Source organism: Spermophilus citellus, assembly GCF_964194105.1.
Source record: "Spermophilus citellus genome assembly, chromosome: 17".
NCBI lineage: Eukaryota > Metazoa > Chordata > Mammalia > Rodentia > Sciuridae > Spermophilus > Spermophilus citellus.
The window spans coordinates 51,669,777-51,696,390 of NC_138199.1; the positions used below are offsets into that span (position 1 = coordinate 51,669,777).

The following is a 26,614-nucleotide window of genomic DNA, read 5'->3' on the forward strand; positions in this document are numbered from 1 at the left end:
TCATCTGAAGGGCAGGTCTCTACCTTCCATTCTGCTGATATTTGGGCCAGAGACAATGCTTTGTTGTGGGGGGCTGTCCAGTGCGTGGTGGGGTGTTTAGCAGCATCCTTGGCCTCCACCCACTGAGTGCCATGCCTCTTTCCCCCACATTTGTTCTCCAGACAAATGTCCCTGGAGGGTGTGTGATTGCCTTGGTTGAGAACTGAAGGTTTGGAGGATGTGGGGAGGGCCATAGAGGAACATAAGAAGGAGCCAATAGAATCAGGAAGAACCAGGGAACTTGGTGGTTTCGGATGCCCAGAGAGGCCTTGAGAGGGAAGGCGGGGCCAACAGTGTCAGATGTCACTGACAGGTTAAGACAGGGCTGGCCACAGCGACTGACTGGCCACTTGGTGGTCCTGGGTGACCCTGAGAGCAGCTTTTGGGCAGCGGATACGGAGTGAGGTCTTGAGTGAGAGACAAAGAAGTGGGAAGAGCAGCTCCCCAAGTGTGTGGGCTGCTCTGGACCAGTTTTGCTTTGAAGGGCGGATGTAAGGGTTGGGGTGTGGACCAGGAATGGCTTGACAAGAATTTTATTTGAGGGTGGTACTGGGTAGGGGGCCTACGTGTCCTTACAGAGCCTGGTATTGGTGTTCTTGTTTAGAGAGGGAGGAGGTTGGGGTCCTGCGAGGGGCTGAGAGCGCTGGGCAGGTGGAGCTGCTGCAGAGTCGCGGGCTGTGGGCGGGAAGCTGCGCAGAGGCAGGCAGGTGGACGGGCCTCCTAGTGGGGGTGAGTCGGCCTCCTTCGCAGTCGGCAGCCCCTGCGGCTAGGGGCCGAGGGCTGGCCTGATTCTCACATTTCGCCATCTCTCTCCCACCCCGTGTCTCCCTGCAGAAAGCGGGCAGCGGCCTGCGCCAGTGGAAGCGGGTGTACGCCGCGCTGCGGGCGCGCTCGCTCTCGCTGAGCAAGGAGCGGCGGGAGCCCGGGCCGGCGGCGGCGGGGGCTGCGGCGGCCGGCGCAGGTGAGGACGAGGCGGCGCCCGTCTGCATCGGCTCCTGCCTGGTGGACATCTCCTACAGCGAGACCAAGAGGAGGCACGTGTTCCGGCTGACCACCGCTGACTTCTGTGAATATCTCTTTCAGGCTGAGGACCGGGATGACATGCTGGGCTGGATCAGAGCGATCCGGGAGAACAGCAGGGCCGAGGGCGAGGTGAGGCCCGGGCGCCCCCGCCGGGCCACGAGGGCAGGGCAGGCTGCTTTTCAGTTGCTGTGACCTGGGGTGACCTCTCTGAGCCTCATTCCCTCTCCTGAAAGAGGGGCTAGCAAGCGTCCTCCCCTTGCCCACCTGGGTTTTGGTGTGAGAAGGGCACCAACGGTGGCTCATAGCACCTGGCGTCCTCCTGGGCAGTGACTGTAGTAGGGAGACTAACAGCAGTGGTGATAGTAATTACTATTATTGTGGGGACCACCTTGGGCAGCCTCTGGCACAAAGAGAGCAGCTCCCGGCCAATCGCAGCCTGTCTCAGTCGCCTGGGGGCGGAGTCTTATGGAGCGTAGCAGAACTGGTGCTCCTGCTCCAGCAATCGCTCATCCGCAGGGGATGAACAGAGCGACTTTCCATGAGAGGCCAAGAAGCTCAGCTTTTGGTTGCAAGTGGACAGGGGTTGAGCCTAGCACTTTGGAAGGGATTTTGGGAGAAATCTTGGGATAGCTGTTCTGGGTAGCTATCACCTCTCTCCATGGCCCTGAGCTGGGTCTCCATTCCCCTTGTACCCTTGGGCCAGGTGCCTGGACACTCCTGCCTAGGTAGGTGGGGTTTTAGGCTTTGAGGTAAGGCTAGTCTCTGCCAATACAGAAGTGTGCCTGGAACTGGGTCCAGGTGGCCGTCTGCTTTGGTCATGGGAGAGGGGCATTAGTGCAGAAGGGCCACAGCCTTTCTCACCAAGGACATGTCTTCTTGCTGATTGGCCCTATCCTCCTCAGGAGAGCATCTTTCCTCATGTAGGGAGGGAAGTACCAGGAATCTGGGCCTCTGCTCTGGAGGCCTGGTTGGGCCATCTCCAGCAGGGCACCGTCGGGGGCCCTAAGTCATCTTCATTATGGCAATAGCTGTGCCTCATGGGACGCTGCCTCTGTGCCCACCAAGATTGATGAGTGCCATGTGCACAGTTCTGCACCCAACCCTGATGTGCCTTGTTAGTCCCTCATGTTTATCACTGAGGTGACTGAGGCTCAGAGAAGTGTCATACCCAAGGTCACACAACTGACAGGGGTACCCAGCAGTCCAGCCCTGGTCTTTCTCACTGCAGGGTCTGTGCTGTGCACCTGGAGATAGAGGAGGGGGATGCAAAGCTGAGATAGGGCCAGGAATAAGCCCTAGGGTGGGTGGGCTGTGGGCCCTGACGTGGCTACTCTCTCCTCTCTTTCTTAGGACCCTGGCTGTGCCAACCAAGCTCTGATCAGCAAGAAGCTTAATGATTACCGCAAAGTGAGGTGAGGCCCACCCCTCACAAAGTGGTCCCTGCTGTGGTTGGGGTGGGGAACTCCAGGCAGAGGTCATTCTCTGGGCCTACCTCCAAGTTGCAGGCAGGGCATTGAGGGTCTCCAGGGCCCAGACAGGCATGGGTGGATTGGCTCAAATGGACGGGAGGTCCCAAGTGGCCAGAGGCCAGGGTGGGTAACATGCTGGGCCACCCCAAATAAAAATCCCTTATTTCCCCCTTTTCCCTTGCAGCCATAGCTCTGGGCCCAAAGCCGATTCCTCCCCAAAAGGCTCTCGGGGTCTGGGGGGCCTCAAGTCTGAGTTTCTCAAGCAGAGTATGGCACGTGGCCTCAGGACTCAGGACCAACCTGCAGGGAGCAAGGGTAGGAAGGTGGCTGCTGAGAGGGGTGGTGTGTGTGGGGGGGCCTGTGGGTCTGCAGGGAGGGGAGGGTGTTCCACGTGTGTCTGAGAGGGCCCAGGGGCTCTCAGAGTTTCAGGGCTGGATCGGCTTGGGCCTCCATAACACGCATGCTAGGTGGGCCTTCCAGCCTCTGCCTGTGTGCCTTTGGAGTGAAAGGCTCACTCTTTCCAGAAACGGCTTTGGCCATCTTTTTACACTTTTGGGTGTTAGGAAGTTCTTCCTTTGGTCATAACGGAATCTTTGGTTCTTGGTTATACCTCACAGTTTGGTCCTGAGGCCCACAGCAGTCCTTTCATGGCCCTGAGCCTCTCTTCTATGGAATGGGCCTTCTCATCCCCCTCAGCATCCTGGCTGCTTCTGTGATGGAGTCTTCATAATGTCCCAATGTGTGAATGTGACTCTGAGGGCATTTGATCCCCCCTGTGCTCTCCTAGCTCACCCTCTCTCTTTGCCTCCCCCAGATGACAATGCTGCTGCCCCCAGAACACCCTGGGGCATCAACATCATCAAGAAGAACAAGAAGGCCACCCCCAGGGCATTTGGGGTCCGGCTGGAGGAGTGCCAGCCAGCGACAGAGAACCAGGTGAGTCCCTGCTATGCTTCCAGAGCAGATGGGCTGGGGCAGATCCAGACATAGAGGGCCAAAGTTGCAGGGATCATGAGACCAGCTCTGTACCTCACACAGACATGGCTGGGGAATGGCCCAGAGAGGTCCCCTCCCCATCCTTCAGGAGGGCGCAACAGAGCTAAGGCCCAGCCCTGCTCCTTTTTGGTCTATGGCAAGGCTCTGGCATTACTTCTGGCCTCCACACTGGAGGCAGGAAGGGACTTTCCTCCTGGGGCTCCTGGCAGGCACTCTAGGTCTTGTGCTGCCTCTATTTTAGCTTCCCCATCCCCTCTGGCCACATCCACCCTAACACCTCTGCCATATCCATGTGCCCAGCGTGTCCCCCTGATTGTGGCTGCCTGCTGTCGCATCGTGGAGGCCCGGGGACTGGAGTCCACAGGCATTTATCGGGTACCTGGCAACAATGCAGTGGTGTCTAGCCTGCAGGAACAGCTCAATCGCGGGCCCAGTGACATCAACCTGCAGGATGAGGTAGGTGCGGATAGAGTGGGTGGGAGTGCTCTGCTGGGGGGTCTGTGGTCTACTGGGCTGTGTTCACTGTACCCTGCCATGTGCCATGGTGGCAGGAGAGGAGCTCCATACAGCTAGCCCTGGGGGACACCTGCCCGAGGCTGAAGCCACACAGAATGCAGTCCTGGCCTGGGAGGCTCTGAGACAGATTTTCAAAGGTGGCAGTTTTGTCTGAGCTTTTAGAGTTCACTAAAAAGCAGTGAAAACCAGGCAAGGGACATTTCGGTAACAGTGTAGAGTCAGCATTTGCAAGTAACTAGCAAATTCCCTGGGGAGGGGGCAGCTAAGTAAACACTGTAGGCTTTGGTTTCCCTGTCACATAGCTTCCTCCCGCTTCTCTGCTTCCTCTCATTTGCAATTTTTTTTTTAAGATTTCTTTTTTAGTTGTAGATGGACACTATACCTTTATTTTGTTTATATATTTTTTTATGTGGTGCTGAGGCTCAAACCCAGTGCCTCACACATGCTAGGTGAGTGCTCCACCACTGAGCCACAACCCCAGCCCCTCTTTGCAGTCTTTTTAACAATGTAAAAACCATGCTTAGCTCAAGGGCCATACAGAAAGGCTGCTGGCTGGATTTAACATCTGGGAGGTGGTTTTCAGACACCTGGCTTAGAGGAAGGGGACCCTTGATGTTTTCAGGATGGTCACTTGGGTGGCTACACCATGGGAAGAGAAGAGAGTGATCTGATGAGATGAGATCAGCCCGGTGTGAATATGGGCATCACTAAGGGTCAGGAGGAAGGGTATTGACAACCGTGCTTAAGAGTCTGTAGCAGGGCTGGGGATGTGGCTCAAGTGGTAGCGCGCTCGCCTGGCATGCGTGCGGCCCGGGTTCGATCCTCAGCACCACATACCAACAAAGATGTTGTGTCTGCCGAGAACTAAAAAAATAAATAAATATTAAAAATTCTCTCTCTCACTCTCTCTCCTCTCTCACTCTCTCTTTAAAAAAAAAAAAAAGAGTCTGTAGCAGGACTGGCAGTTCTCAAATGGTGTTCCCCAGAGTCTTAGGGTTCTTGGAGGTGCCATGGGAGGCCAAGAGTATGTCAGGACCCCTTGTCCTTGCTAGAACTAGAGCTGCCATGCTTTGCTCTGCCTGTTATCTTGAGTTTTCAGGTATGAATTTATTTGACATAAGGAGCTCTGGTAAAAAAAAAAAAAGAAAAAAAAAAGATTTTTTGGAAAACTCTGCATCTGGCCAGTGAAATCCCGTGAGTCATTTACCTTAATGTCTCCTGTCATACATAAGAGTATTCTCATTCTTGGCAATGGGAAGAGAAGGCAAGTAGGTGAGAGATTGTGGACAAGAGAAAAGGGTGATCTGCCATCGAATCAAAGCATGTGAACAGAGGGCGAAGCTGCTGAGGGCTGGAGCAGGGGCTGAGTCTTCTATCATTTTGTGGTGGTACTGGAGATTGAGCCTAGGTCCTTACACGTGCTAGGCAAGTGCTTTACCACTGAGCTACACTCCCAACAATTTTATTTTATTTTGGTACTGAGGATTGAACCCAGGGTGCTTAACCACTGAGCCACCTCCGGAGCCCTTTTTGTATTTTATTTTGAGACAGGGTCTCATTGAGTCGCTTAGAGCCTTGCTAAGTTGCTGAGGCTGGCTTTGAACTTACCATCCTCCTGCCTCAGCCTCCAGATCCAGTGAGATTACAGGTGTGTGCCACTGTGCCCATTCCTTCCCTGGTTCTTACATTGGGAAGGCACAATTGAGAGTATAATCTGAGCAAAGGCAGTGCTTCAGGACATGCCTGATGGCTACAAATGTGGAAGACCTGCAGCAGGTGGACAGGGGAAAAGCCCTGATGAGAATGTGGGCATCACTAAGGGTCAGGAGGCCTTGATGGCCTATTTTAGTCAGCTTTTTTGCTGCTGTGACTAGAAGACCCAACCAGAACAATTATAGAGGAGGAAAAGTTTATTGAAGGGCTCATGGTTTCAGAGGTCTCAGTCCATAGACAGCCAGCTCCACTCCTCAGGATTCAAGGTGAGGCAGGACATTGGAAGAGTGCAGTGGAGGGAAGCAACTCACATGATGACCTGTAAGCAGAGAGGGAGACTCCACTCTACAGATACAAAACACACACCGGTAGCCTCGTAGCCACGCCCCAAGGAGCCACTTCCTCCAGCCACACCCCACTGCCTCCAGCCACCACTCAATTAATCCCATCAGGGATTAAGCCACTGATTAGATTAAGGCTGTAACCCAATCATTTCTCCTCCAAACCATCTTTCATTCTAACACATGAGCTTTTGGGGGACACCACACCTAAACCATAATATGGCCCCAGGGGAATGGGGATGAGGGAGCAACTCTAGGAACCGGCTGTGCGAGGGGCAGGAAGGATGACCAGGAATATTAAAAGTTTGAGCTGGGGGTGGAGTCTCTGTCCCTGGCAGAAGTGAGCAGCTTTAGACTTTGGAGAGAGGTTGGGTCAAATATGGCCCCATTGGCTTTGGGATGGCAGTAAGTCACCTGCATGGAGTGACAGCATCATCAGTCCATAGGCTGAGATGGACTGGGGAGTGGCCTGAGTTTCTGCTGGGACTGAGTGGGGATGACTAAGGGGACAGGGTGGGCAGCAGGAAGTCTGGGTCTAGCTGAGTGGGGTGGCAGGAGGGGGATGCCCAGGAAGCTGGGGCCGGGGGCACAGGAGGAGTCCTAAGCATCAGCTAAGCTCTTAGACCTGGCAACTGGGAGATGGGAAGAGCCTGCACTCTTATCCCTCCTGGAGCTTGGAATGGGGTGGGCAGGAGCCACGCTGGGTGGGGGGTGGGCAGACGTTGGGTGAGGGTGGGCATATGAAAAACACATCCCTCTGCCTCAGCCAGGGAGAGCCGCAGGGCGTGCTGTTTGGTCTTAGACACCCGCTGGTGGTGGGGGGTGCTGGAAGTGCCTTGTGTGGAGCTGGTGGGGAGTGTATTGTTTGCAGGACTGTCCGGCATAAGCTGTGGGTCCTTTGTGACGAGTGTGTATATATTGTAATGATGGAGTTGTGTCTGTTGAGGGTGCTTTGAACCAGCCCCAGCGAGGTGTGGCTCCTGACTCTGCCGAGGTACAGGGTGATGCCGCCCCCCTGTGGACAGAAGGGGTTGAGACCTCTCCGTTCATTCTATTCAACCGTGATCCATTTAGACCAGGGTTTCTCCACCTTGACACAGTTGGCATTTGGGGTAGAATAATCGTTTGTTGGTGAGGTTTCCTTTGCATTGTAGTAAATTTATCGATGTTCTATGCACTGGATGTGAGTGGCCACCCCCAAGTCATAAAAACCAAAATGTCTCTGGACTTTGCAAAATTTCTTCAGGGGGCAAAATTGCCCCCTGTTTGGATTCCTGTGATCTAGTCAGCTGCTCCCGCTCATTCTTAAGAATAAGGTAGACAGGAGTCCTTGCTCTCACAAAGGACACTGTCCATGGGGAGATAGGCTTGAACAAGGGAGCAAAAACAGAACAATGACAGATTTGGGTAAGTACCATGGAAGAAGCAAAGGTGGGGCTGTGGTCCAATCAGCATGGCAGTGGTGTCTGTGGCTACTTTGGCTGCAGCAGGTAGGCAGGATGAGGAACCAGTCACATACAGAGCAGAGCTTCCAGCTGAGGGAAGAGCAGGTGCAAAGGGCCTGAGGCAGAAAGGAGCCAGGCATGCACTGCTGTGGCACGGATGCTTACCCTTTGGGGAGGAAGGGGTGTCTGAAGATGACTCTTCAGTGGATGGGGGGAGCACTGGGAGGCAGGAGCTGATTGGTCCAGCAGGGTGCAGAGAGCAGGCTCTTGCTCACTCTGTTCCTCATGGTGCCTGGCCCAAAGAAGGCCCCTGGTCCTTTCCTTGATGGGCAGTGCTGGTGCAGTGGGCTCACTGGAGCAGAGAGGAGCTGGGGCCAGGTGTGTGCACTGGTGAAAAGGTGTGGGCAGCTGGCCTGGGGGTGTGGGTTTGGGTCCCTGGGGTGGGCCCTCCTGTGGTCTGACATCTTTGCCCCTCCCCAGCGCTGGCAGGACCTCAATGTGATCAGCAGCCTGCTCAAATCCTTCTTCCGAAAACTGCCGGAGCCTCTTTTCACCGATGGTGAGTAGGGGCAGAAGTGGGAGTGGGGGGCAGCAGTTCACCTGCCCTGGGCGCTTTTCAGTTAGAGCTGTGGGTTATAGTCTTTTGAATTTAAAAAAAAAAAAAAAAAAAAAGGAAGAAGAAACATGTAAGAAACTTAGCTAATGCGAAGAGAATCAAGTAACCAGCAGAGGTCCCTGTCATTCCTGCGCTGCTTTCCCCAGAGGTCACAGCTAAAATACCTTCTGAGCACTTGCTGTGTGCCCACTCCCTATGACAACTCCTGAGCCAGGTCCCGTGGACCGCTTTACACAGGAAGCAGAGGCTCAGAGAGGTAGAACGCCTTCCCAAGGGCACACAGGCTGTCAGGGGCGGAGTCTGCCCCAGCCCAGCTCATGGTCATGAGTCTGTCGTGTTTCCTTCCTGACGCTCTTACTCACATGAGAAAACCCCTGGTTTTGGAGTCGGAGCTCAGTGGCGTGCTGTTAAGAGTTTCACATCTGGCTTTCCGGGGAAAAGCCTGGGTGGGTCATATTTTCCAATTACCATGGTGTAAATACTCCCACTGACATGATGTCACCAACAGAGTTAGGAAGAGAAGCTCACAATTTGGTCTCAGGATCCGGTGTGAACAGCTGCAGCACACTGTTGATTGAGTTGTTCTTCTTTCTTTTCTTTTTTTGGGATTGAACCTAGGGGTACTTAGCCACTGAGCCACATCCCCAGCCCTTTTTATTATATTGAGACAGGGTCTTGCTAAGTCGCCTAGGGCCTCACTAAATTGCTGAGGCTGGCTTTGAACTTGCGATCCTCCTGCCTCGGCCTCCCAAGCCACAGGGATTACAGGTGTGGGCCCCCACACCTGGCTTGAGTTCTTCTTAATAAAAGTAGGGTTGTAATTTTGGGATGCACTGGTGTCACCGCAGAGAGGCCTGCCTCACTCTCCTCCTAAACTACATAGTATCACATAGTCTGAGTAAACTAATTTCTGTATGGACGGGTAGAGGCAAATATTGTCTTCAAATATTTGCTATTACAAACCCTGCTTCAGTGACTCCTTGAACATGTCCTTGCATGCCTAGATAGATTCCTGGACACAGCATTGCTAGGTCAGTGTCCCTAAAGAGCATTGCAAGCAGATGTGAAATTGCAGAGGAGCCCCTAGTTCCCACCACCACTAACAGCATGGGTGAGTGTCTCCCCACATCCCCATCAACATTGGGTGTTATCAACTTTTTAGTTTTTGTTTTATTTTGGGTAGCACTGGGGATTCAGCCTGGGGCTTCACACATGTTATTATTAATATTTTAAATTTTTGCTAGTCTACAGGAAATAGCATTTCTTTATTCTCATTTTTATTTTCCTCATTACTAGAGAGATTAAATAAATCTCTTCTGTTTTCTCTTTTTTTTTTTTTTTACAGCCCTGAGGATTAAAACCAGGGTCTCACATATGCTAAGCAAGCACTCTACCACTGAGTTACATCCCTAGCCTTTTTTATTTTTATTTATTTTTTTAAAAGGAAAGGTCAGAAACAATTTATATATAAATATGATTTATTGAGGTGAATCTTTTTGGTGGTGCTGGGGATTGAACCCAGGGCCTTGTGTGTGGGGGGCAAGCACTCTACCAACTGAGTTATAACTCCAGCCCTTATTTTTTATTTTGAAACAGTGTCTTTCTCAGGTGCCAAGGCTGGGATTGAATTTTTGATCTGCCTCAACCTCCTGAGTAGCTGGGATTACAGGCATGTGCTACTGTGCCTGCCTAAATCTCTTTTTATTAATTTATTGGCTTTTTTTTGTTGTTGTTTTTTCTGTAATCACTTATCCATATTGCATGCCCAGTTTTCTGTTGGGTTCTCTTTTTTTGGTATTGGCCCATGGGGACAAATTCTTCATATCTTTAGCTTAATCTAATGGGTTTTTGCAAATATTTGCTCTGGTCTGCCATTTCCCTTTAAATCTTTCAGTTTAGAAGTGGGGCGCGGTGGTGCACCCCTGTAACCACAGAGGCTCAGGAGGCTGAAACAGGAGGATGGCAAGTTCAAAGCCAGCCTCAGCAATGGCAAGACACTAAGCAACTCAGTAAGACCCTGTCTCTAAATAAAATACAAAATAGAGCTGGGGGTGTGGCTCAGTGGTTGAGTGCCCCCGAGTTCAATCCTTGGTACAAAACAAAACAAAACAAAAAAAAAACCCTTTCAGTTTAGAACTGAAAACAATTTTTTTTTAAAAAATGTTGAAATCATTCATCTTTTTTTAATAGATTCTGCATCCCATGTTTAGGTCTTATGATTGTAAAACTATTTTATTTTTTTCCTCAATGATCTTTTAATTTATATATTTGACTTTATCAAATAACTTCATTTGTATATTATGTGAGATAGAAATAGACCTCCCCTCAACCAATGATGGCCACTTGTCACGGGGACATTTATCAACTCCCATCGGATTGCTGCCTTTGTCATGTGAACAGTCCTCCACTGCCTCCTCATCGCCCTGTGTTTTCTGCCGAAGCCCAAAGCTTGTGTACCTGGGATCCACAGGGTGCCTCTGGTCCTCACCATTCTTTTAAAAATTATCCTTGGGGCTGGGGTGTGGCTCAAGTGGTAGCGTGCTCACCTAGCATGCATGAGGCACTGGGTTCGATTCTCAGCACCACATAAAAATAAGATAAAGATGTTGTTTCCACCTAAAAAAACTAAAAAATAAAATAAAATAAAAGTTTTCCTTGGCACTGGGCACAAGGCTGCATGCCTGTAGTTCTGGCAACTTGGAAGGCTGAGGCAGGAGGATCACAAGTTCAAGGCCAGCCTCAGCAACTTAGGGAAAGCATTTTTTTTTTCTTTTTTTGTCTCAAAAGAAAAAACTAAAAACACCTGGGGATGTAACTCAGCATGCCCTTGGGTTCAGTCACTGATAACACACACACACACACATCTTGTTCTTATCTAGGTGAATGCTATATTATTTTTTGGAGCTAGGGAAGGAACCCAGGCCTTGCACCTGCTGAGCATGCACTGTATCTCCGAGCGACGCCCCTAGCCTCCCTGATGAATTTTAGAATAGACTCACTATGTTCCATTTTTTAAGGTTCCCCATGGACTCTGGGAACTTCAGGAGTTGGGGGACTCCTGATACGGTTTGGGGTGTCTGGAAGCCTCCTCCCCTTTCTTCTGACCTGCTGAATCTTGGTGTCCTTGTCCTACAAACTGAGGCAAGGACCCCTTTCTAATATCATCACGTAGTTCAGGTCTTTATTTTTTATATTTTGGGGGTGCAGGAGATTTGAGCCCAGGGCCTCAACATGCTAGACAAATGCTTTGCCACAGAGCTACCTCCTCGCCACTTCTTATTTTTGAGACAGGACCTCGCTGAGTTGCCAGACTGGCCTCAAACTTTCAGTCCTCCTGTTTCAGCCTCCCAAATTGCTGGGATTATAGGCAAGTGCCACACATCTGCAGCTCGGGTCATATTTCTTCCCATACAAACTCACCTGGGCTGTCAGGTCATTGCACACCTGATTTGGCCCTGGAGCCCTAAGGTGGAACCGTGGGCCTGGTGCACGGCCCTCGGGGCAGGGCCTCCTCCGTGGGCTGAAGCAGCTCCTGTCCCCCCTGGCCTGGGGATGGGCCGCCTCCCACCTCTTAGGAGCCCTCACTCTTTTCTAGACAAATACAATGACTTCATTGAGGCCAATCGCATCGAGGACTCGAGGGAGCGGATGAAAACCCTGCGGAAGCTGGTGAGGACGGGCTGCCCTTAGGCCAAGGTGACCGAGGGCGGGCAGGGGCCGAGGGGAGAGTCCAGCCTCCCTGGGGTGGGGACAGGTGGGGTGGGGGGCTGTCACAGCCTGACCCTGGCCCTTCCTCTCCTCCCCAGATCCGGGATCTCCCGGGGCACTACTACGAGACGCTCAAATTTCTCGTGGGCCATCTCAAGACCATTGCGGACCACTCGGAGAAAAACAAGGTGGGCGGGGCTCCAGCACGGCCCGGAGGGAAGAGTAGGACTTCTGGGGTCCCCTGTGCTCCAAGTCCTCCTCCCTACGGCCCTTCTATCCCCCACGCCATCCACTGTATGCCAGCCAGGGCTTTTTCCCCAGAGCGCAGTTTCCCGCGTCTCTGCAAGTCTTCCAGAAGCAGACAGCCATAGCTCCCCGGGTGTGGTAGAAATGTGTCCTCTAATCTAGCTCAAAGCCTTGCATTGCATTTTTCTAATCAAATTCCTTGTCTTTTGGTTCTGCAGGGGGGGGAATGAGGGGAGTAACAGGATTTTTCCTATTTCTAAAATACCCTTGGGATCTCCCGACATGTCTCCTACTCCAAGGTCCCCCACTGCTGCACTAACCCACTCTGGGTGACCCTGTATAGATGTTCAGGTTGACATTGCTCATGGCTGTTAGGCCTGGGCATGAGTGGGACTGAGATCTGGCCTGTGCGCCACCTGCCAAGCTCCTGTAAGCCCATGCAAGATGTCTAGTCTCAAGGTGGGACAGCTCAGGATGGGGCTTAGAGTGAGAGAGGACTGAGAGGTGCTGGGTTCAGAGCTCAGTGCACTGATCCCGGTCTGCTTCCCTCCTCTGCCCAGATGGAGCCCCGGAACCTGGCCCTGGTCTTTGGGCCAACGTTGGTGAGGACATCTGAGGACAATATGACAGATATGGTGACCCACATGCCTGACCGCTACAAGATCATTGAGACGCTGATCCAGCACGTAAGCAGCCTGTTCTGTGCATGTGCCCTGACAGCGTGGGGACCCGCCATGTCCTGAGCACCTTGCACCTGCCATATTCAGTGGCTGAAGAATATGCGGCTGGGGTGGCGCATGCCTTACCAGCAACGGGATACAGAACAGGAATGAGTGGTAGAATCCCTGCCGTTCTGGGTTGTCTGGTCCTCAGCAGGAGGACCAGGAGGCCCCCAAGCCTCCAAGATGCCAGTGAGAGGGAGAGGGAGGAGAGGCAGGGGGCTACTCCTGGCCTGGAGGGTACAAGTGATGAATGCAGGAGGGCCTCAGAGGTGCCTGGGAGACACAGGTGCAAAGGCCTCACTTGGGCATCAGAGGCCTGGTCTCTAGTGCTCCAGACCCCCACCGGCCCTGGGGTAAATAAGGAAGAGGCAAATGGGGCAGGGCACATAGGCTTGAGACAGGACCCCTGCCCTGGTGCACTGTGTGTCTCCTGCTGACTGACTTCCCTTCTGGCTTCCTGGTGACACCTTGAGCCTGGCCCATGCAGGCTGAAGAACCCAGAGGGGCCAGCAGAGGGCGCAGGAGGCCTTAGTCTTCCACAGCCAAACCCAGAGGCAGCACCACTGGCTTCTGGGGGCTCAGGGATGATTTTATGAATCACTGAAACCAGTGGGGTCTCTGGTCCCTTTTCTGTGCCTGCGCCCGAAATAAGATTGGCAGCTGGTTATCAGAGGAGGTGCAACTAGAACATTCCTGCACTCACAGACACTTTTTGGCTAGGGTCTAGGGTAAGGGGGTGTGCTGGGGATTGAACCCAGGGGCGCTTAACTGCTGAGCCACATCCCCAGCCCTTTTTTATTCTTTATTTTGAGTCAGGGTCTCGCTAAGTTGCTTAGGACTTCGCTCAGCTGTTGAGTCTAGATTTGAACTCCTGATCTTCCTATCTCAGCCTCCCTAGCTGCTGGGATTACTTTAGAGAAGAAAAATCCAGGTCCTGTTATCCCCCATTTAACAGATGAGGAAATGGGCTCAGAGAGGCAGTGCCTGGCTCAAGTTCACACAGTTAATAAGTTTTGGTATTGAATAACACCGCATTGTCTGGATGCACCCTAGTTTGTTTACGCATTCACCTACTGAAGGACATCGGATGAGTCAGCTTTCTGTCACTCTGATGAACATCTGAGATGATTAACTTAGCGAGAGAGAAGCAGGCAGCTCTGTAGCTCCAGTTCTCGATGGAGTGGCCCGCCTGCTCTGGGCCTCTGGCAAAGGCTGGAGAGCTGGGGGGCGCAGACTCCCAGGAAGCCAAGAGGCGGGGGAGGAGAGGGCCTCCTGGGCTCACAGTCCCCCTAGGGCAAAGCCAGTGACCTAAGGACCTCCCACTAGGTCCCATCACTCCCAGTAGGGCCAACTGGGACCAAGTGGGGACCTCTGGGGGAGGCTTGTCCAAACTGTAGACTCATGGTTGCTTCCAAATTTTGGAAACTTCCTGAGTCTCTGGGATTACAGGCGTGCGCCTCCGGCCTGGCTTCGTTTGTTGTTGTTTAATATATATATTTTGGTTGTCAATGGGCCTTTATTTTATTCATTTATTATGTGCAGTGCTGAGAATTGAACTCAGTGCCTCACACATGCTAGGCAGGCGCTTTAACCACTGAGGTCCAGCCCCAGCCCTTCATTGTTGTTTGAATTTGGGTTTCTCTGAAGACCATGATGTAAAGCATCTTTTCACAGCTTATTTAATGTTTTTTTTTTTTTTTTTAAAGAGAGAGAGAGAGAGAATTTTAATATTTATTTTTTAGTTTTCGGCATACACAACATCTTTGTTTGCATGCCAGGCGAACGCGCTACCTCTTGAGCCACATCCCCAGCCCTTTCACAGCTTATTTACCATCTGTCTTTCTTCTTTGATGAGGTGTTCAAGGTCTTTGGCTAATTTTTTGATCAGGTTGTTTGATTTCTGATTGTTGAGTTTTAAGAGTCCTTTGTTTGGACGACAGTACTTGATCAGATGTAGACTCTGCCCATAATTCTCCCAGTCCGTGACTTGTCTTCTCATCCTCTTAGCTTGTCTTTCACAGAGTTGAAATTTTAATTTTAAAGTTTTATCTCATCAATTATTCTTTCATGGATTGTTGTTATATCTAAAAAGTCTTTTTATATGCAAAGTCATTGAGGTTTTCCCCTCCACAGATTTTTACCTGTAGTGCTTTCGTTGTGATTTAGCTCTAGGTATTTTTTAATTACGCTATGATTTCCTCTTGAATGCAAAATTACTACATGGTATCAGTGCTATGTTTCCAGACATGGGAAGTCTTGAGGGGGTGTTTAGGTTTTTCTAACTGTTGTTATTTCTCATTTTATCCCATTATGAGCAGAGAACATAGTCTGTATGATGCTGATTCCTGAGGAGCTATTGAGAGTTCCACTGTGGTTGGTTTTGAATGATTCATGTGTGTTCCAGAAGAATATGTTTAGTCATTGAATGAAAGAGTCTAGGTGTGTTCACTAGATGAGACTGTTCATTGTGTCGTCCAGAGTATCTTTCTTCTTATTTTTTTTTTACCTACCATATTAATTTTTCTAGTCCTTGTAGTTCTATGAATTGTTTTTTGATATATATAAAGAGATGTTAGCCAAATGCAGTGGCCCACACCTGTAATCCTAGCAGCTTGGGAGGCTGAGGCAGGAAGTTCACAAGTTCAAAGCCAGCCTCAGCAACTTAGTGAGGCCCTAAGCACCTCAGTGAGACCCTGTTTCTAAATACAATTAAAAAGAAAGGACTGGAGATGTGGCTCAGTGGTTAACACCTGATATCAATCCCTGGTATGAAAAAAGAGAGAGAGGGCTGGGGTTGTGGCTCAGCAGTAGAGCGCTCGCATAGCACGTGCGAGGCGCTGGGTTCAATCCTCAGCTCAACATAAGAATAGATAGATGAGATAAAGGTATTGTGTCCACCTACAACCAAAAAAAACATTTTAAAAAAGAGAGAGAAAAAGATGTTAGATGCATACATGCTATGATTTATTATATTTCTTGATCTATTGTTCCTTTTACCAGTATAGAATATTCTTCTTTGATTCATGACTTTTCATACTTTAATTCTTTTGGTACCAGGGATTCAACCAGGGATGCTTAACCACTGAGCAACATTCCCAGCCCTTTTTAAATTTTTTATTTAGAAACAGGGTCTTTCTCAGTTGCTTAGGGCCTCACTAAATAGCTGAGGCTGGCTTTGAACTTGTGATCCTCCTGCCTCAGCCTCCAGAGCCACCGGGATTACAGATATGCACCGCCATGCTCAACAGTCTCTCACTTTTGATCAATGAATTTAATTCATTTATTTTGTTGTAATTTTTAGACCATTAGTATTTATTTCTGCCATCTTAAATTTTGTTTTCTGTTTACTATATTTTCCTAGTATATTTGTTCATACCATATTTGTTTCTTTACTTGTCTGTCCTTCCTTGTTTTGAATAGACTGAACTATTTATTTTCCTGATATGAACTTATACATTCTATTTTTATTCAGGAAATTACCACCTACTTGTAGAAACCTATACTTAGACTTAATTGTCACTGTCAATTTCCAAAGCTTATCAGTGTCTATGGCTTTCAAGTATAAAAGCCAAGTGCATTACTGTCTGGTCTCCCTTCTGAATTTGAATTCCAGTTGTTGTGCATGCATTTCATGTGTTTGTATATGTATGTGGGTTTCACTGCTTATTTTGATAACAGAACTCTTTTCTATGCTGTTTATTCATCTTTCTCAGAGCTTACTTCTTCAGCCAGGATTTATTTCATTACTTGCTCAATTACTCAAGAGAATCTTTGTGTAGTGAACTCCCTGATGTCTTAGAATAGCTTTATATTCATGCAAATTTAAATGAAAGTTTGGCAGGGTATAAAAATGATTTTCCTTTAACACAGAGGAAATATTATTTCTTTGTTTTCCTATGTCTGTTGCTGCTGAAAGCTTAACATATATGATAGTTGGTCATTTGTAAGCAATCTGATTTTTTTCCCAAAAGATACTTTTAGAAGTTTTTTCTTTAAGATTCTCAAATTTCCCAAGATATATTTAAGTGTGGGGGCTTTTTTGTTTGTTTTTTTTCTTGCTAAATGGCCAAGGCTGGCCTTGAGCTTGCCATCCTCCTGTCTCAGCTTCCTGAGTGGCAGGGATTACAGGCATGTGCTAACCAGCTTTTTAGTTTGTTTTGGGGTTTTCTGGTTTGGGTTTTGTTTTGGTTGAGGTGCAGATAGAACCCAGGTCCTTGCATATGCTAGTCAAGCGCTCTACCACTGAGTTACATCCTCAGCAGGTGTGAGGCCTTTACTTTATCCTCCATCCTGTTACTTGTGAGAAAGCTCTTGCTTTCTTTTTCTAGTCAGGGGACTGAGTTGTCAGCATAGCCTCAGATGGTGCAGGTGGTGTTGGGCACACTCAGCTCCAGCAGCCTTGTCTGGCCTTCTACCCCCAGTGGCCCTGGCTGCCACTAGAGGGCTCTGTTGCCCCCCACCCTGACTTCAGGACTGTGTTGAAAAACAGGCAAAAGCAGTGTCCAGGGCCTGTCACCTGTCTGTGGTGGGCCCTCTTGCACCCAAGTCTGAAATTCCCTGCCTGATATACGGGGGTCCTGCCTTTTCTCTCCCTAAGGGTTTCTTACAGTTTGTAGGGTTAGTTTCCAGGATCCACCAACCTCCCTCTGAGAGCTCTTGAGCAGCCAGGCCAGAGGGGCACCTTGCACCAGGTGGGTCCTCAGGCCAGCAGGTTGAGGAGCCGGCGTCTCACTGTCTTCCCTCTCCCCATGTTGACTTCATTCCTTCCTTCTTCCTCCTCTGCAGTCAGACTGGTTCTTCAGTGATGACGAGGACAAGGGGGAGAGGGTAAGTGATGCAGAGGGTGGTGGGGCTGCTTTGAGGTGGCCCTAGGGGCTGGGTGGACAGCAAGACTCAAGCAGGGGAAGTGCCTTCCCTGGGGGAATCCCCGGTCTAAGGGAGGAGGCACAGTCCTTGCCTTGTTGAGCCCCCAGTCTGATGGGAGAGAGAGGCCTTGCTCTGGGGAAACCCAGTCCTGGAGCAGAGGCGGTCTCTGCCTTCCAGTCCTTTGTGAAAGACTTAGGAAGCTCCAGTCCCGGGGGTGGGGGGTGGGGAGAGAGCTCTTGACCCCAGCTGATGGAGCCTTTGGGATTCCACCTTGTTGGCGAAGCACAAAAGGGTCCTGTGGGGACAGTAAGGCCTGCTCCTCAAGGCGCCTGCCTAGTGAGGGAGACCCTCCCAGCTGTGCAGAGCCCCAGTCTGATGGAGGAGACCTGGGCCCCACCTGCTGAGGGCTCTGAAGTCCAGCCACCTGGGGGCCCGCTGGCTGACCCCTCCCTTCTGTTTACAGACCCCTGTAGATGACAAGGAGCCTCAGTCAGTGCCCAACATTGAGTACCTCCTGCCCAACATTGGCAGGACAGTGCCCCCTGGTGACCCAGGTTCAGGTGAGTGTGGGGCCTGGAGGGGCATGGGGGGTGGGCTCTGCCATCCTGAGGGTCCCAGAAACCTGGCCAGATGCCCCTCTTTCCTGTTCCCACCCTAGAGAGTGGGCTGTGGCCGGCCTTCTCCCTTCTGGGGGCTCCAGCCTCCTGTCGCTCAGCTGCCCCACCGCGGGCTGTGCAGAGGCCGCTCACCCTCCTTGCTGGTCTCTTTCCCGAGCCTTTGATTCCTCAGGGGCCAGCTGTGTGCTTCTGGCAGGTTCCTCTTTTTAATTTTTCTTCCTTTTCTCCTTGCACCCGGCCCCTCCCTCCTCTTTTCCCACACTCTCCTCCCACCCCTCCATCCTGCCCTCTTCTCTTCTCCCGCCTCCCTCCTCCAGCGGACCTGTTGGAAATTTAAAGGGTACAGTGCGGTTTCGCGGCCTCGGTCACTAACAGTGGCGGGTGATTATAAGAAGGCTGGGCAGGCATCGGGGCGGCAGAAATGACCCTGGCAGTGAGGATCCTACCCCACACACCAGTTGCCCATGCTGGTTCCCAGCCCACCCCTCAGCCCCCAACCCTGCCCTTCCCCCGCTAAGCTCCTTATCTGGGGGAGGAGCTCACTGGATCGGGACCCTGGCTCCCCCTTACCTGGAAATCTGGCCATCAAGTGGCTGCCTTTCCCAGCTCAGACTGTGGCCGTCTCTCTGTTACCAACATGAGGGAGACTTGACTGAGGACCCAGCCCAGGGACCAGTGATGCCCCCAGAAGCCTTTCTATGACTGTAGCTTCTGCCTCCATTTAGGGCTCTGGTCACTTAGTCCCTAGGTCCTGTTTCAGGGCCTCTGGGCCCCTCCTATCAGAGGAGAGATTAATTCCATGCTCAGAAGCAAGTGCATGGCCACTCTCTTCTTGGCTGCAGCCACTGTCTATCTCCTCAACACACACAGCATGTCCCATTCCTGTCCCAGGATGCAGCCCACATAGTCCTAGTTGGGAGAAGGAGACGGGAGGGGCCGGAGGACCTGGTAGGGGGATGGCAGAGGAGCCCCCTGTCTCTTCTAATCACCTGCTGCCGCCGCCCTGTGTGTGTCGCGTGTGGTCAGCCCATCCTGCTCTTCTCACCGTGTGCAGGGGGAGGGGGCTGGGGGACCTCTAACCTGCCTGCCAGAGAGTGTGGATTAACCGCACCTGCCCTCTCCCTACTTGGACCCTGGGAGGCCCTTGGATCAACCCCCTGGCTCTCGCCTTAGAGAGGACACTGCCAGGACTTGTTTCTGGTTTCTTCTCCCCCCCAGTGATATTAAGGGAGTGGTATCCTAGTCACACAGACATGACTCCAGATGTCAACGGAGACCTTGCCCCAAGGGCAGGTGCACCTTGCACTGGAGGTGGAACCTATCGGGACCCTTACCACCAGCCCACTGTACCCCTGTGTCCCACTCACTTCATTTCCACCCCTTTACTTGGTCATTTAAATGGTCCCTCTTCCTTCTCATGTCCTGGGGGGTGTGGGGCGAAGAGTGGATGCAGGCCCCCACTTTTCTATGCACCCTGTGGTCTCCATTTCTCCAGAGCATCTGTGATTTGCTGTGTTTCTCTGTTGTGGTTTCCATGGACTGCATCTGGTGTTTGGCATTTTCTCTCCAGTGTTTTAGAGTAACAGGGACAGGTGGGGAAGGGGAGCGGAATCGGGCAAAGCACCCCTTTGCCCTTAATCCTGGGCAAAAGAGGAGGGTTCAATGATGGAAACCTGATGTCACCTCCTTCCTCTGAAGGAAGTGGTGACTGATATCATTTTTGCTTCATCCTTATCCCATAGAAAATGCCATCAGACTCCATCACACTCCTAAGGCCTGGGGAGATCTCAGGGTTCTGAACTCCCTGGGTTCTGAAGCCTTTGAGGCAAAAGAATTGTGTTCACAAGGCTCGGCCTTCTCTTGCCCCCTCCAACTTTCAGTTTTCTTTGTGTCTCTCACCAGCAGATTCCACCACCTGCAGTTCAGCCAAGTCCAAGGTAAGTGCTCAGGCAATTCTGGGACTTTGACCGCCCCCCGCCCCCCACAAACCCATCCGCTGTCTTTTGGTTAAGAGAATTAGAATGGCAGTTAGACCAGGAGGGAAGTGGAAGGTTTCTGGGAGGGAGGGAGGGAAATCCTGAGAGTCCAGGGTGAGCAGAGTAGCCCCACTCCTTGCCATGTTTGGTGAGGCATCTGGTGTAGTAGAAAGATCTGGCTTGGGAGTCCAGCGGCTGAGAGGCAGTGCGCTTCAGTGGTTAGAAGCATAGGCTCTGGATTCAGACAGTCTTAGGTTTTTTGTTTGTTTGTAATATTTTTTTTAGTTGTAGTTGGACACAATTCCTTTATTTTATTTATTTTTTATGTGGTGCTGAGGATTGAACCCAGGGCCTTGCACTTGATAGGCAAGCGCTCTACCGCTGAGGCACAATCCCAGCCCCAGTCTTGGGTTTGAATCCCGACTCTGCTACTTGGTGGTATGGGGATATTAAATAAGTTACTTAATCTTTTTTTTTTGTGTGTGTGTGTGTGGTCCTGGGGATTGAACCCAGAGCCTTGTGTATACAAGCCAAGATCTCTACCAACTGAGCTATATCCCTAGCTCCTATTTAATCTCTTTCTGATCTTTGGTTTCTCATCTATAAAATGGGCTTAGCAATAACTATGTTTGCTATGATAAATATTCCTTAAGGTCTCTGGGGAGCCTAAAGCAAGCAAAAGGAAAGAATTAACAAAACTAATTAAGAGCAGAAATCAATGAAATCGAAAACAATTGAGAAAAATCAATGAATCCAAAAGTTGGAAATAAATAAATAATTAAATAAGATTGGTAAGCCTCTAGCCAAAGTGACACAATAAAAAGAGGAATGACAGAGCTGAGGATATAGTTCAGTTGGCAGAGTGCTTGCCGTGCAAGCACAAGGCCCTGGGTTCGATCCCCAGCACCACCAAAAAAAAAAAAAAAGAAAAAGAAAAAAGAGGAATGACAGAAATTACCAATACCAGGGGTGACATGGGGACATTCCTGCAGACTACCCAGTCATTAAAAGGATAATCAGAAAATACTGTGAGCAACTCTATGCCCTTAAACTCAAAAACTTAGAATAGACCAATTCTTTCCAAATCTGGACATGATGGTGCATGCCTGTAATCCCAGCAGGGGACTGTGAGTTCAAGGCCAGCCTGGGCAACTTAACAAGACCCTGTCTCAAAATACATTAAAAAAAAAAAAGAGGGGCTAAGAGTGTAGTTCAATGATAGAGTGCCCCTGGGTTCAATAAAATTGGTCAACCTTTAGCTAAACCAATCCCATACATACATACAAAAGTATAATTTAAAAATAAAGATGGGCAGGGTGGCCTGTAATCCCAGTGACTAGGGATGCTAAGGCAGGAGGTTCACAAATTCAAAGCCAGCCTCAGCAACAATGAGGCACTAAGCAACTCGGTGAGACTCTGTCTCTAAATTTAAAAAAAAGGGGGGGGGTGCTGAGGATGTGGCTGGGTAGCCCTGGGTTCAATCCCCAGTACAAAAAAAAAAAAAAAAAAAAAAAACCCACTACATAATGCATAATGACATTTTGGTTGACAACCACATGTGACAGTGGTCCCACCCTGCCTAAGTGTGTAGTGGGCTGTACTATCTGGAATTGTGTAAGTACCCACTGTGGTGTTCCCACATCGATGTCATCACCTAATGATAGGTTTGTCAGAATGTATCCTGAGATAGATACAACTATAGTATAATATTTAAATTATAATTACTTAAATGTCATTTAAAAAATAACATTGGACTGGGAATGTAGCTTAGTATTAGACTACTTGCCCTGAGTTTGATCCTCAGCAACAAAAATTAAAAAAAAAAAAAAAAACAATTCTCCCCAACTCCTTCAGAGAATGGAAGAGGAAGGAACACTTTCCAACTCATTCTGTGAGGCCAGCATAGCATTAGCCTGTTAGCAGAACCTAACAGTGGTCTCAGGATCAGCTTATTCATTTAGTGACACCACAAATACTTACTGAGCGTCAACTGTGTCTTCACTGTGCTGGTTACTGAAAATAGAATATTGAGCCAAGCAGATAGGTTCTGGACCTCACGAAGCTTACCTTCGAGTGAGGAGAAGACGGTAAGCCAATAAGCACATGACTAGCCACCCGGGGGCCTGGGGTACAGTGGAGGCAGAAGCCAGGTGGAATGAGTCCACATACCAGCTCCCTGGTGAGGGAGGGAAGAGAGCATGTGCAGACAGCTCTTTGAGAAGCCTGACTGTGAATCATGTTGAGAGCAAACAATGCAAAGCTGAGAGGTTGAGGGGAAGCTTGGGTTAAGAGAGTTGGAACCGGAGCCCCCAGGCAGGAGCTAGCCATGCTGGAGAAGGCACCTCCCAGGCAGGAGCTAGCCATGCTGGAGAAGGCACCTCCCCAGGGAAACGGAGAGGGAGGAGACAGGTGCACAGCTGGTGGAGGGTGGCTGGGCGCTCCCAGCGGAGGGCTGTCCTCAGTGAAGCAGGTGAGTCCTCAGCTCAGAGCAGAGGAGGTGGGAAAGGTTTGAGCAGAGTGAGGGAAGTCTGACATGGATCTCAAGAAACTGGGGAGTGTCTGGGCAAGGAGGGGGCCTCTGAAGGCTGTGACCCCTTCTCTGGAGTCAGCTCATAGCCCAGCAGCCCTATCCTGCCATGCTAGGTTTGGCCTTCCCCACTCCCAGGACAGCCCCCTAGCCAGAAGGTGACCACACCCTAAGTGCAGTAGATACAGCACCAACCTCCCAGCAGCTCACAGACCACTTCACTAGAGGTTCCAGAAAATGTGATTCCTGCCTCCCCAGGCACAAATAGGTTCTGGGCCTATCTGCCTCCTGCATTCTCCTGGGGACCCCTTAGAGGGCCCTCTTTTTAGTCACCATGCCTTTCAGAAAGTGGGTCTTTATTGTTATAGACTTACTCAGTCTTCACTGTGACTCTGATGAGTTACTCAGAATCAGTAGGGTGAGACAAGAAGTGAATCCACATTTCTTGAGCACCTGCTAGATGCCAGCAGTTATGTAGAGAACTTTATACTAAGGTCTATTTCATTTTATCCTCACAAAGGACCTGAGTTTTGTACCTTCCCCATTTTATAGATAGGAAAACCAAGGCTGGAAGTTTGGGCGTGTTCTAAGGCATCGAGGCATAGGGAACTGATTAAATGGTCTCTTTCCTTGGAGAATGCTCTGGGGCATGAGTTCTGATTCTCCACTTTGGAGCTTGGGGTGATTCTGGATTTTCTGGCACAGAATTAGATCTGTTCTTGGCCTTAGCCTAAGTCAGCCAACCAAGCCCCTGAGAAACAGAGGCACAGATGGCTGTCGGGTTGTTAAGTAATAGAGAGGAATAGCCGTCATGGTGGCAGATGTTGAGTTATATGTGTAGCGGGTGGTCTCAGTAGTCTGACCCATGAGATGCTGGGAGTCAGAGTCTGGTAGGAGCCACCAAGCATCTAAAAACCTGAGGTGTCTCATTTCAGCCATCAGGAAGGGCTGCCTTGGGCACCAGGGCCTGGCCCCCACCAGGCTGTGAGCCTCCATGGGTGGGAACAGGCTGGAGACACTACAGTCTCTGATTCTGTTGCCTGACTAAGGTGGGCGTTGTCAGCTGCATTCCTGGGAGCCTCTGTGGGGTCTTCGCCACCAGCAGGTGCACAGGAGGCCATGGGGCTGACCGGGCTGCTCTTCTTTTTGTTTCTGACTCAGCTGAGATTCTAGGGAAGATTCTGTTGGAATAGGGGGCTCCCAGGCCTATCACACACCACTGCTCTAGACGTAACAGCCCTGTCTCTGTTCTGTCCCCAGGACACCCAGTTGGGTCAGTGCCCTAAATTACAATTGCGCACTCATGCTGCCTCCCTGTGAGGATGGTCCTGGCTGTTCCTGATGTGACAGTGGCCAGCACACATCACAGGCCACTCCTAGTTCCACCATGGTGGCTGGGGCACACCAGCTTAACACCAGAAGGCTCCTCTGTTACCTTAATTCTTGGGGAAGGAGCACCCTTTTGTCTTCTCTGGTGGTTCCTCACTCCTGTTCAGCTCTCTGTGCAGCTCAGTCACCGGCCAAGGTCCCACTGGTGCAGGGGGAAGCTGGGCTCCCGGTTTTACCTTGTCTGGCTTCTCCCACTGTCTCAATCCATTTCACCACAAGTTCCTCATCCTGTCCTAAGCCCCACAAGTAACCTCCTCATGACCCTGCTCCCGAAAGAGAACTATCTGGCCCCATGAAAATATTTGTGCTAACCACAGACAGTGGAAAGCAGGGATTCCCCTCCACTTCGGGTCTTAAGGCACCTTCAGAAATCACAGGACAGGACAGGTGATGTAGATCAATGGTAGAGTGCTTGTCTGTCATGCACATGACCCTGGATTAGATCCCCTTTACCCCCCCCCAAAAAAAAAATAAAAATTGCTGTGTAAGCTGGGCATGGTGATGCACACCTCTAATCCAAGTTACTTTGGAGCTAAAGCAGGAGGATCACAAGTTCAAGACCGGTCTGGGCAACTTAGCAAGACCTTGTCTCAAAATAAAATTGGAATAAAATTGTGTGTGTAGGGATGCAGCTCAGTGGTAGAGAGCTCACCTAGCATGTGCCGGGCTCTGGGTTCAAGCCCCAGCACTGCCAACGAGACAGGAGAGCCACACACCCCTGCTCCGGAAAGACCTTCATACAAAAATCCTGTAGCAAATTCTTTCAGAGCCCTTCTCTGGAGGCCCAAGGCTGATGATTAGCTTGCTGGTGAAGGCAGCAATTCAGCTCTCACCAATGATGCCCCTTGTTTTCACTGATTGCTGAGTTTAAAATCCCTAACAATATCAACAGCTGCCATTTTTTGAGCACGTGCTACATTACTGTGCTCAGAATTATTAATCCTATCAAGTGCCCTGTGAGCTAGAGATAGCATCAGCCTTATTTTACAGTTGAGGAAAGAGGCAGGGAGAACTTTGGTAACCTGCCTCAGGTCTCAGAGCCAGCTAGTTGCCTGCTCCAGTGCCTGCCCTTTGAGACAGAATCCATTACAACAAGCCTGCCCCAGACAGAACCTTCCCCCACCACAAACCCCCACCACCACCCCTACCCACAACTATTAGAGTAGAGCTGACGGCCAGGGCAGGTGTCTTGGCTCAGGCTGCTATAACAAAATACTATGGCTGGGTGGCTTCAATAACAGACATTTCCCCCAGTTCTAGGGGCTAAAAATCCAAGATCAAGGAGCCAGCATGTTGGTTTGTGGGGAGGACTCCCTTTCTGCTTTGTGGAGGGCCATCCACCTTATCACTGTATCCTTACAAGGCAGAGGAAGAAAAAGGGAGAGAAAGAGAAAACCACATGCAAACTCACTGGTATCTCTTCTTGTAAAGGCATTAATCCCATCATTAGGGCCCTGCACTCAAACCTCACTGAAGCCTAATTTTTTAATGAAGGTTTCATCTCCAAATACCATCATACTGGGGGTTAGAACTTCAACATAAGTTTTGGGAGGGACACAATTCACTCCATAGCAATGGGTAAAAACAGCTAGCTAATCAGTAGCTGGTTAAACTGGGCTCATTTCTGCTTAGGTCTCGCAGCACTGGCCAGGTTCCAAATACACACGTGTGATATCTAGCAGGTGCTCGGCATGGTGAATACACTGGACCAAAGAAAGGCTACTGGAGTCTGGTGCAGGGGTCTCCTTTACCTCTCCAAGGGAGCCGCTGCTTGTACACCTTAGTGACAGAGGGCTCACTCACTCATAAGACCACTATGGCAGGGGAGAAGTTGATTACCATGACTTACATCCAGCTCTGGTCATTGGCACCCATTGCTTCTGCTAGCCCCAGTTTCTAGTAGCCTCCCCTCGATTGTCCCCGTGACCTCTATGTGAATGTGCTGGCTCAGCATTCCCTGAAAGAGATCATTCTAACTTCACTGTGCTAGAACCAGATTGCATGAGAGGGTAGTTTGATCAGATGATCTACCAAATAGGGCCAGGGGACATTAATGGTTGCCAGAAATGTTAAAGGGCATGTGACTCAAAGGGTTGGTAGGGCAGTATCACCAGCGTAAAGGCTGGGTTGGGTCCAGGTCAGGGCACTATCCTGGGGAGGTTGGGGCGACTGTGAAGGGCTCCATGTGTACCCCAGGAATTGTCCCAATGAGGGTGGGGCCATGCAAGTCTGGAGCGAAGCTGAGAGGAGATCAGATTCTTGCTTCAGAGGGCTCTGGAGGAGGGGAGATCAGGTGGAGCAAGGATGGAGTCAGGAGCCCTATTAGGAGGGGAAGAATGGCCTGGAAAAGGCAGAGTGAGAACATACAAGAGGACACTGAGGATGAGCTGGCCATTGACCCTCCT

The 26,614-nt window shown here is 50.4% G+C and overlaps 1 protein-coding gene across 5 annotated transcripts in view; it reads left to right on the plus strand.

The window, feature by feature from the left end:
• Nucleotides 1-26,614, plus strand: part of ARHGAP23 (Rho GTPase activating protein 23) — a 72,797-nt gene that overhangs the window by 42,691 nt on the left and 3,492 nt on the right. For 3 of the 5 annotated variants that reach the window (XM_081272669.1, XM_081272667.1, XM_081272671.1), the window contains 12 exons: nucleotides 874-1,191; nucleotides 2,413-2,474; nucleotides 2,716-2,846; nucleotides 3,346-3,467; nucleotides 3,828-3,983; nucleotides 8,023-8,101; nucleotides 11,754-11,827; nucleotides 11,965-12,054; nucleotides 12,673-12,798; nucleotides 17,620-17,661; nucleotides 18,164-18,260; nucleotides 20,220-20,254. In XM_081272669.1, the coding sequence (XP_081128795.1) occupies nucleotides 874-1,191; nucleotides 2,413-2,474; nucleotides 2,716-2,846; nucleotides 3,346-3,467; nucleotides 3,828-3,983; nucleotides 8,023-8,101; nucleotides 11,754-11,827; nucleotides 11,965-12,054; nucleotides 12,673-12,798; nucleotides 17,620-17,661; nucleotides 18,164-18,260; nucleotides 20,220-20,254 (1,332 nt within the window). The remainder of the gene's footprint in view (nucleotides 1-873; nucleotides 1,192-2,412; nucleotides 2,475-2,715; nucleotides 2,847-3,345; nucleotides 3,468-3,827; nucleotides 3,984-8,022; nucleotides 8,102-11,753; nucleotides 11,828-11,964; nucleotides 12,055-12,672; nucleotides 12,799-17,619; nucleotides 17,662-18,163; nucleotides 18,261-20,219; nucleotides 20,255-26,614) is intronic. The other 2 variants (XM_081272670.1, XM_081272668.1) reach the window with 1 other exon arrangement.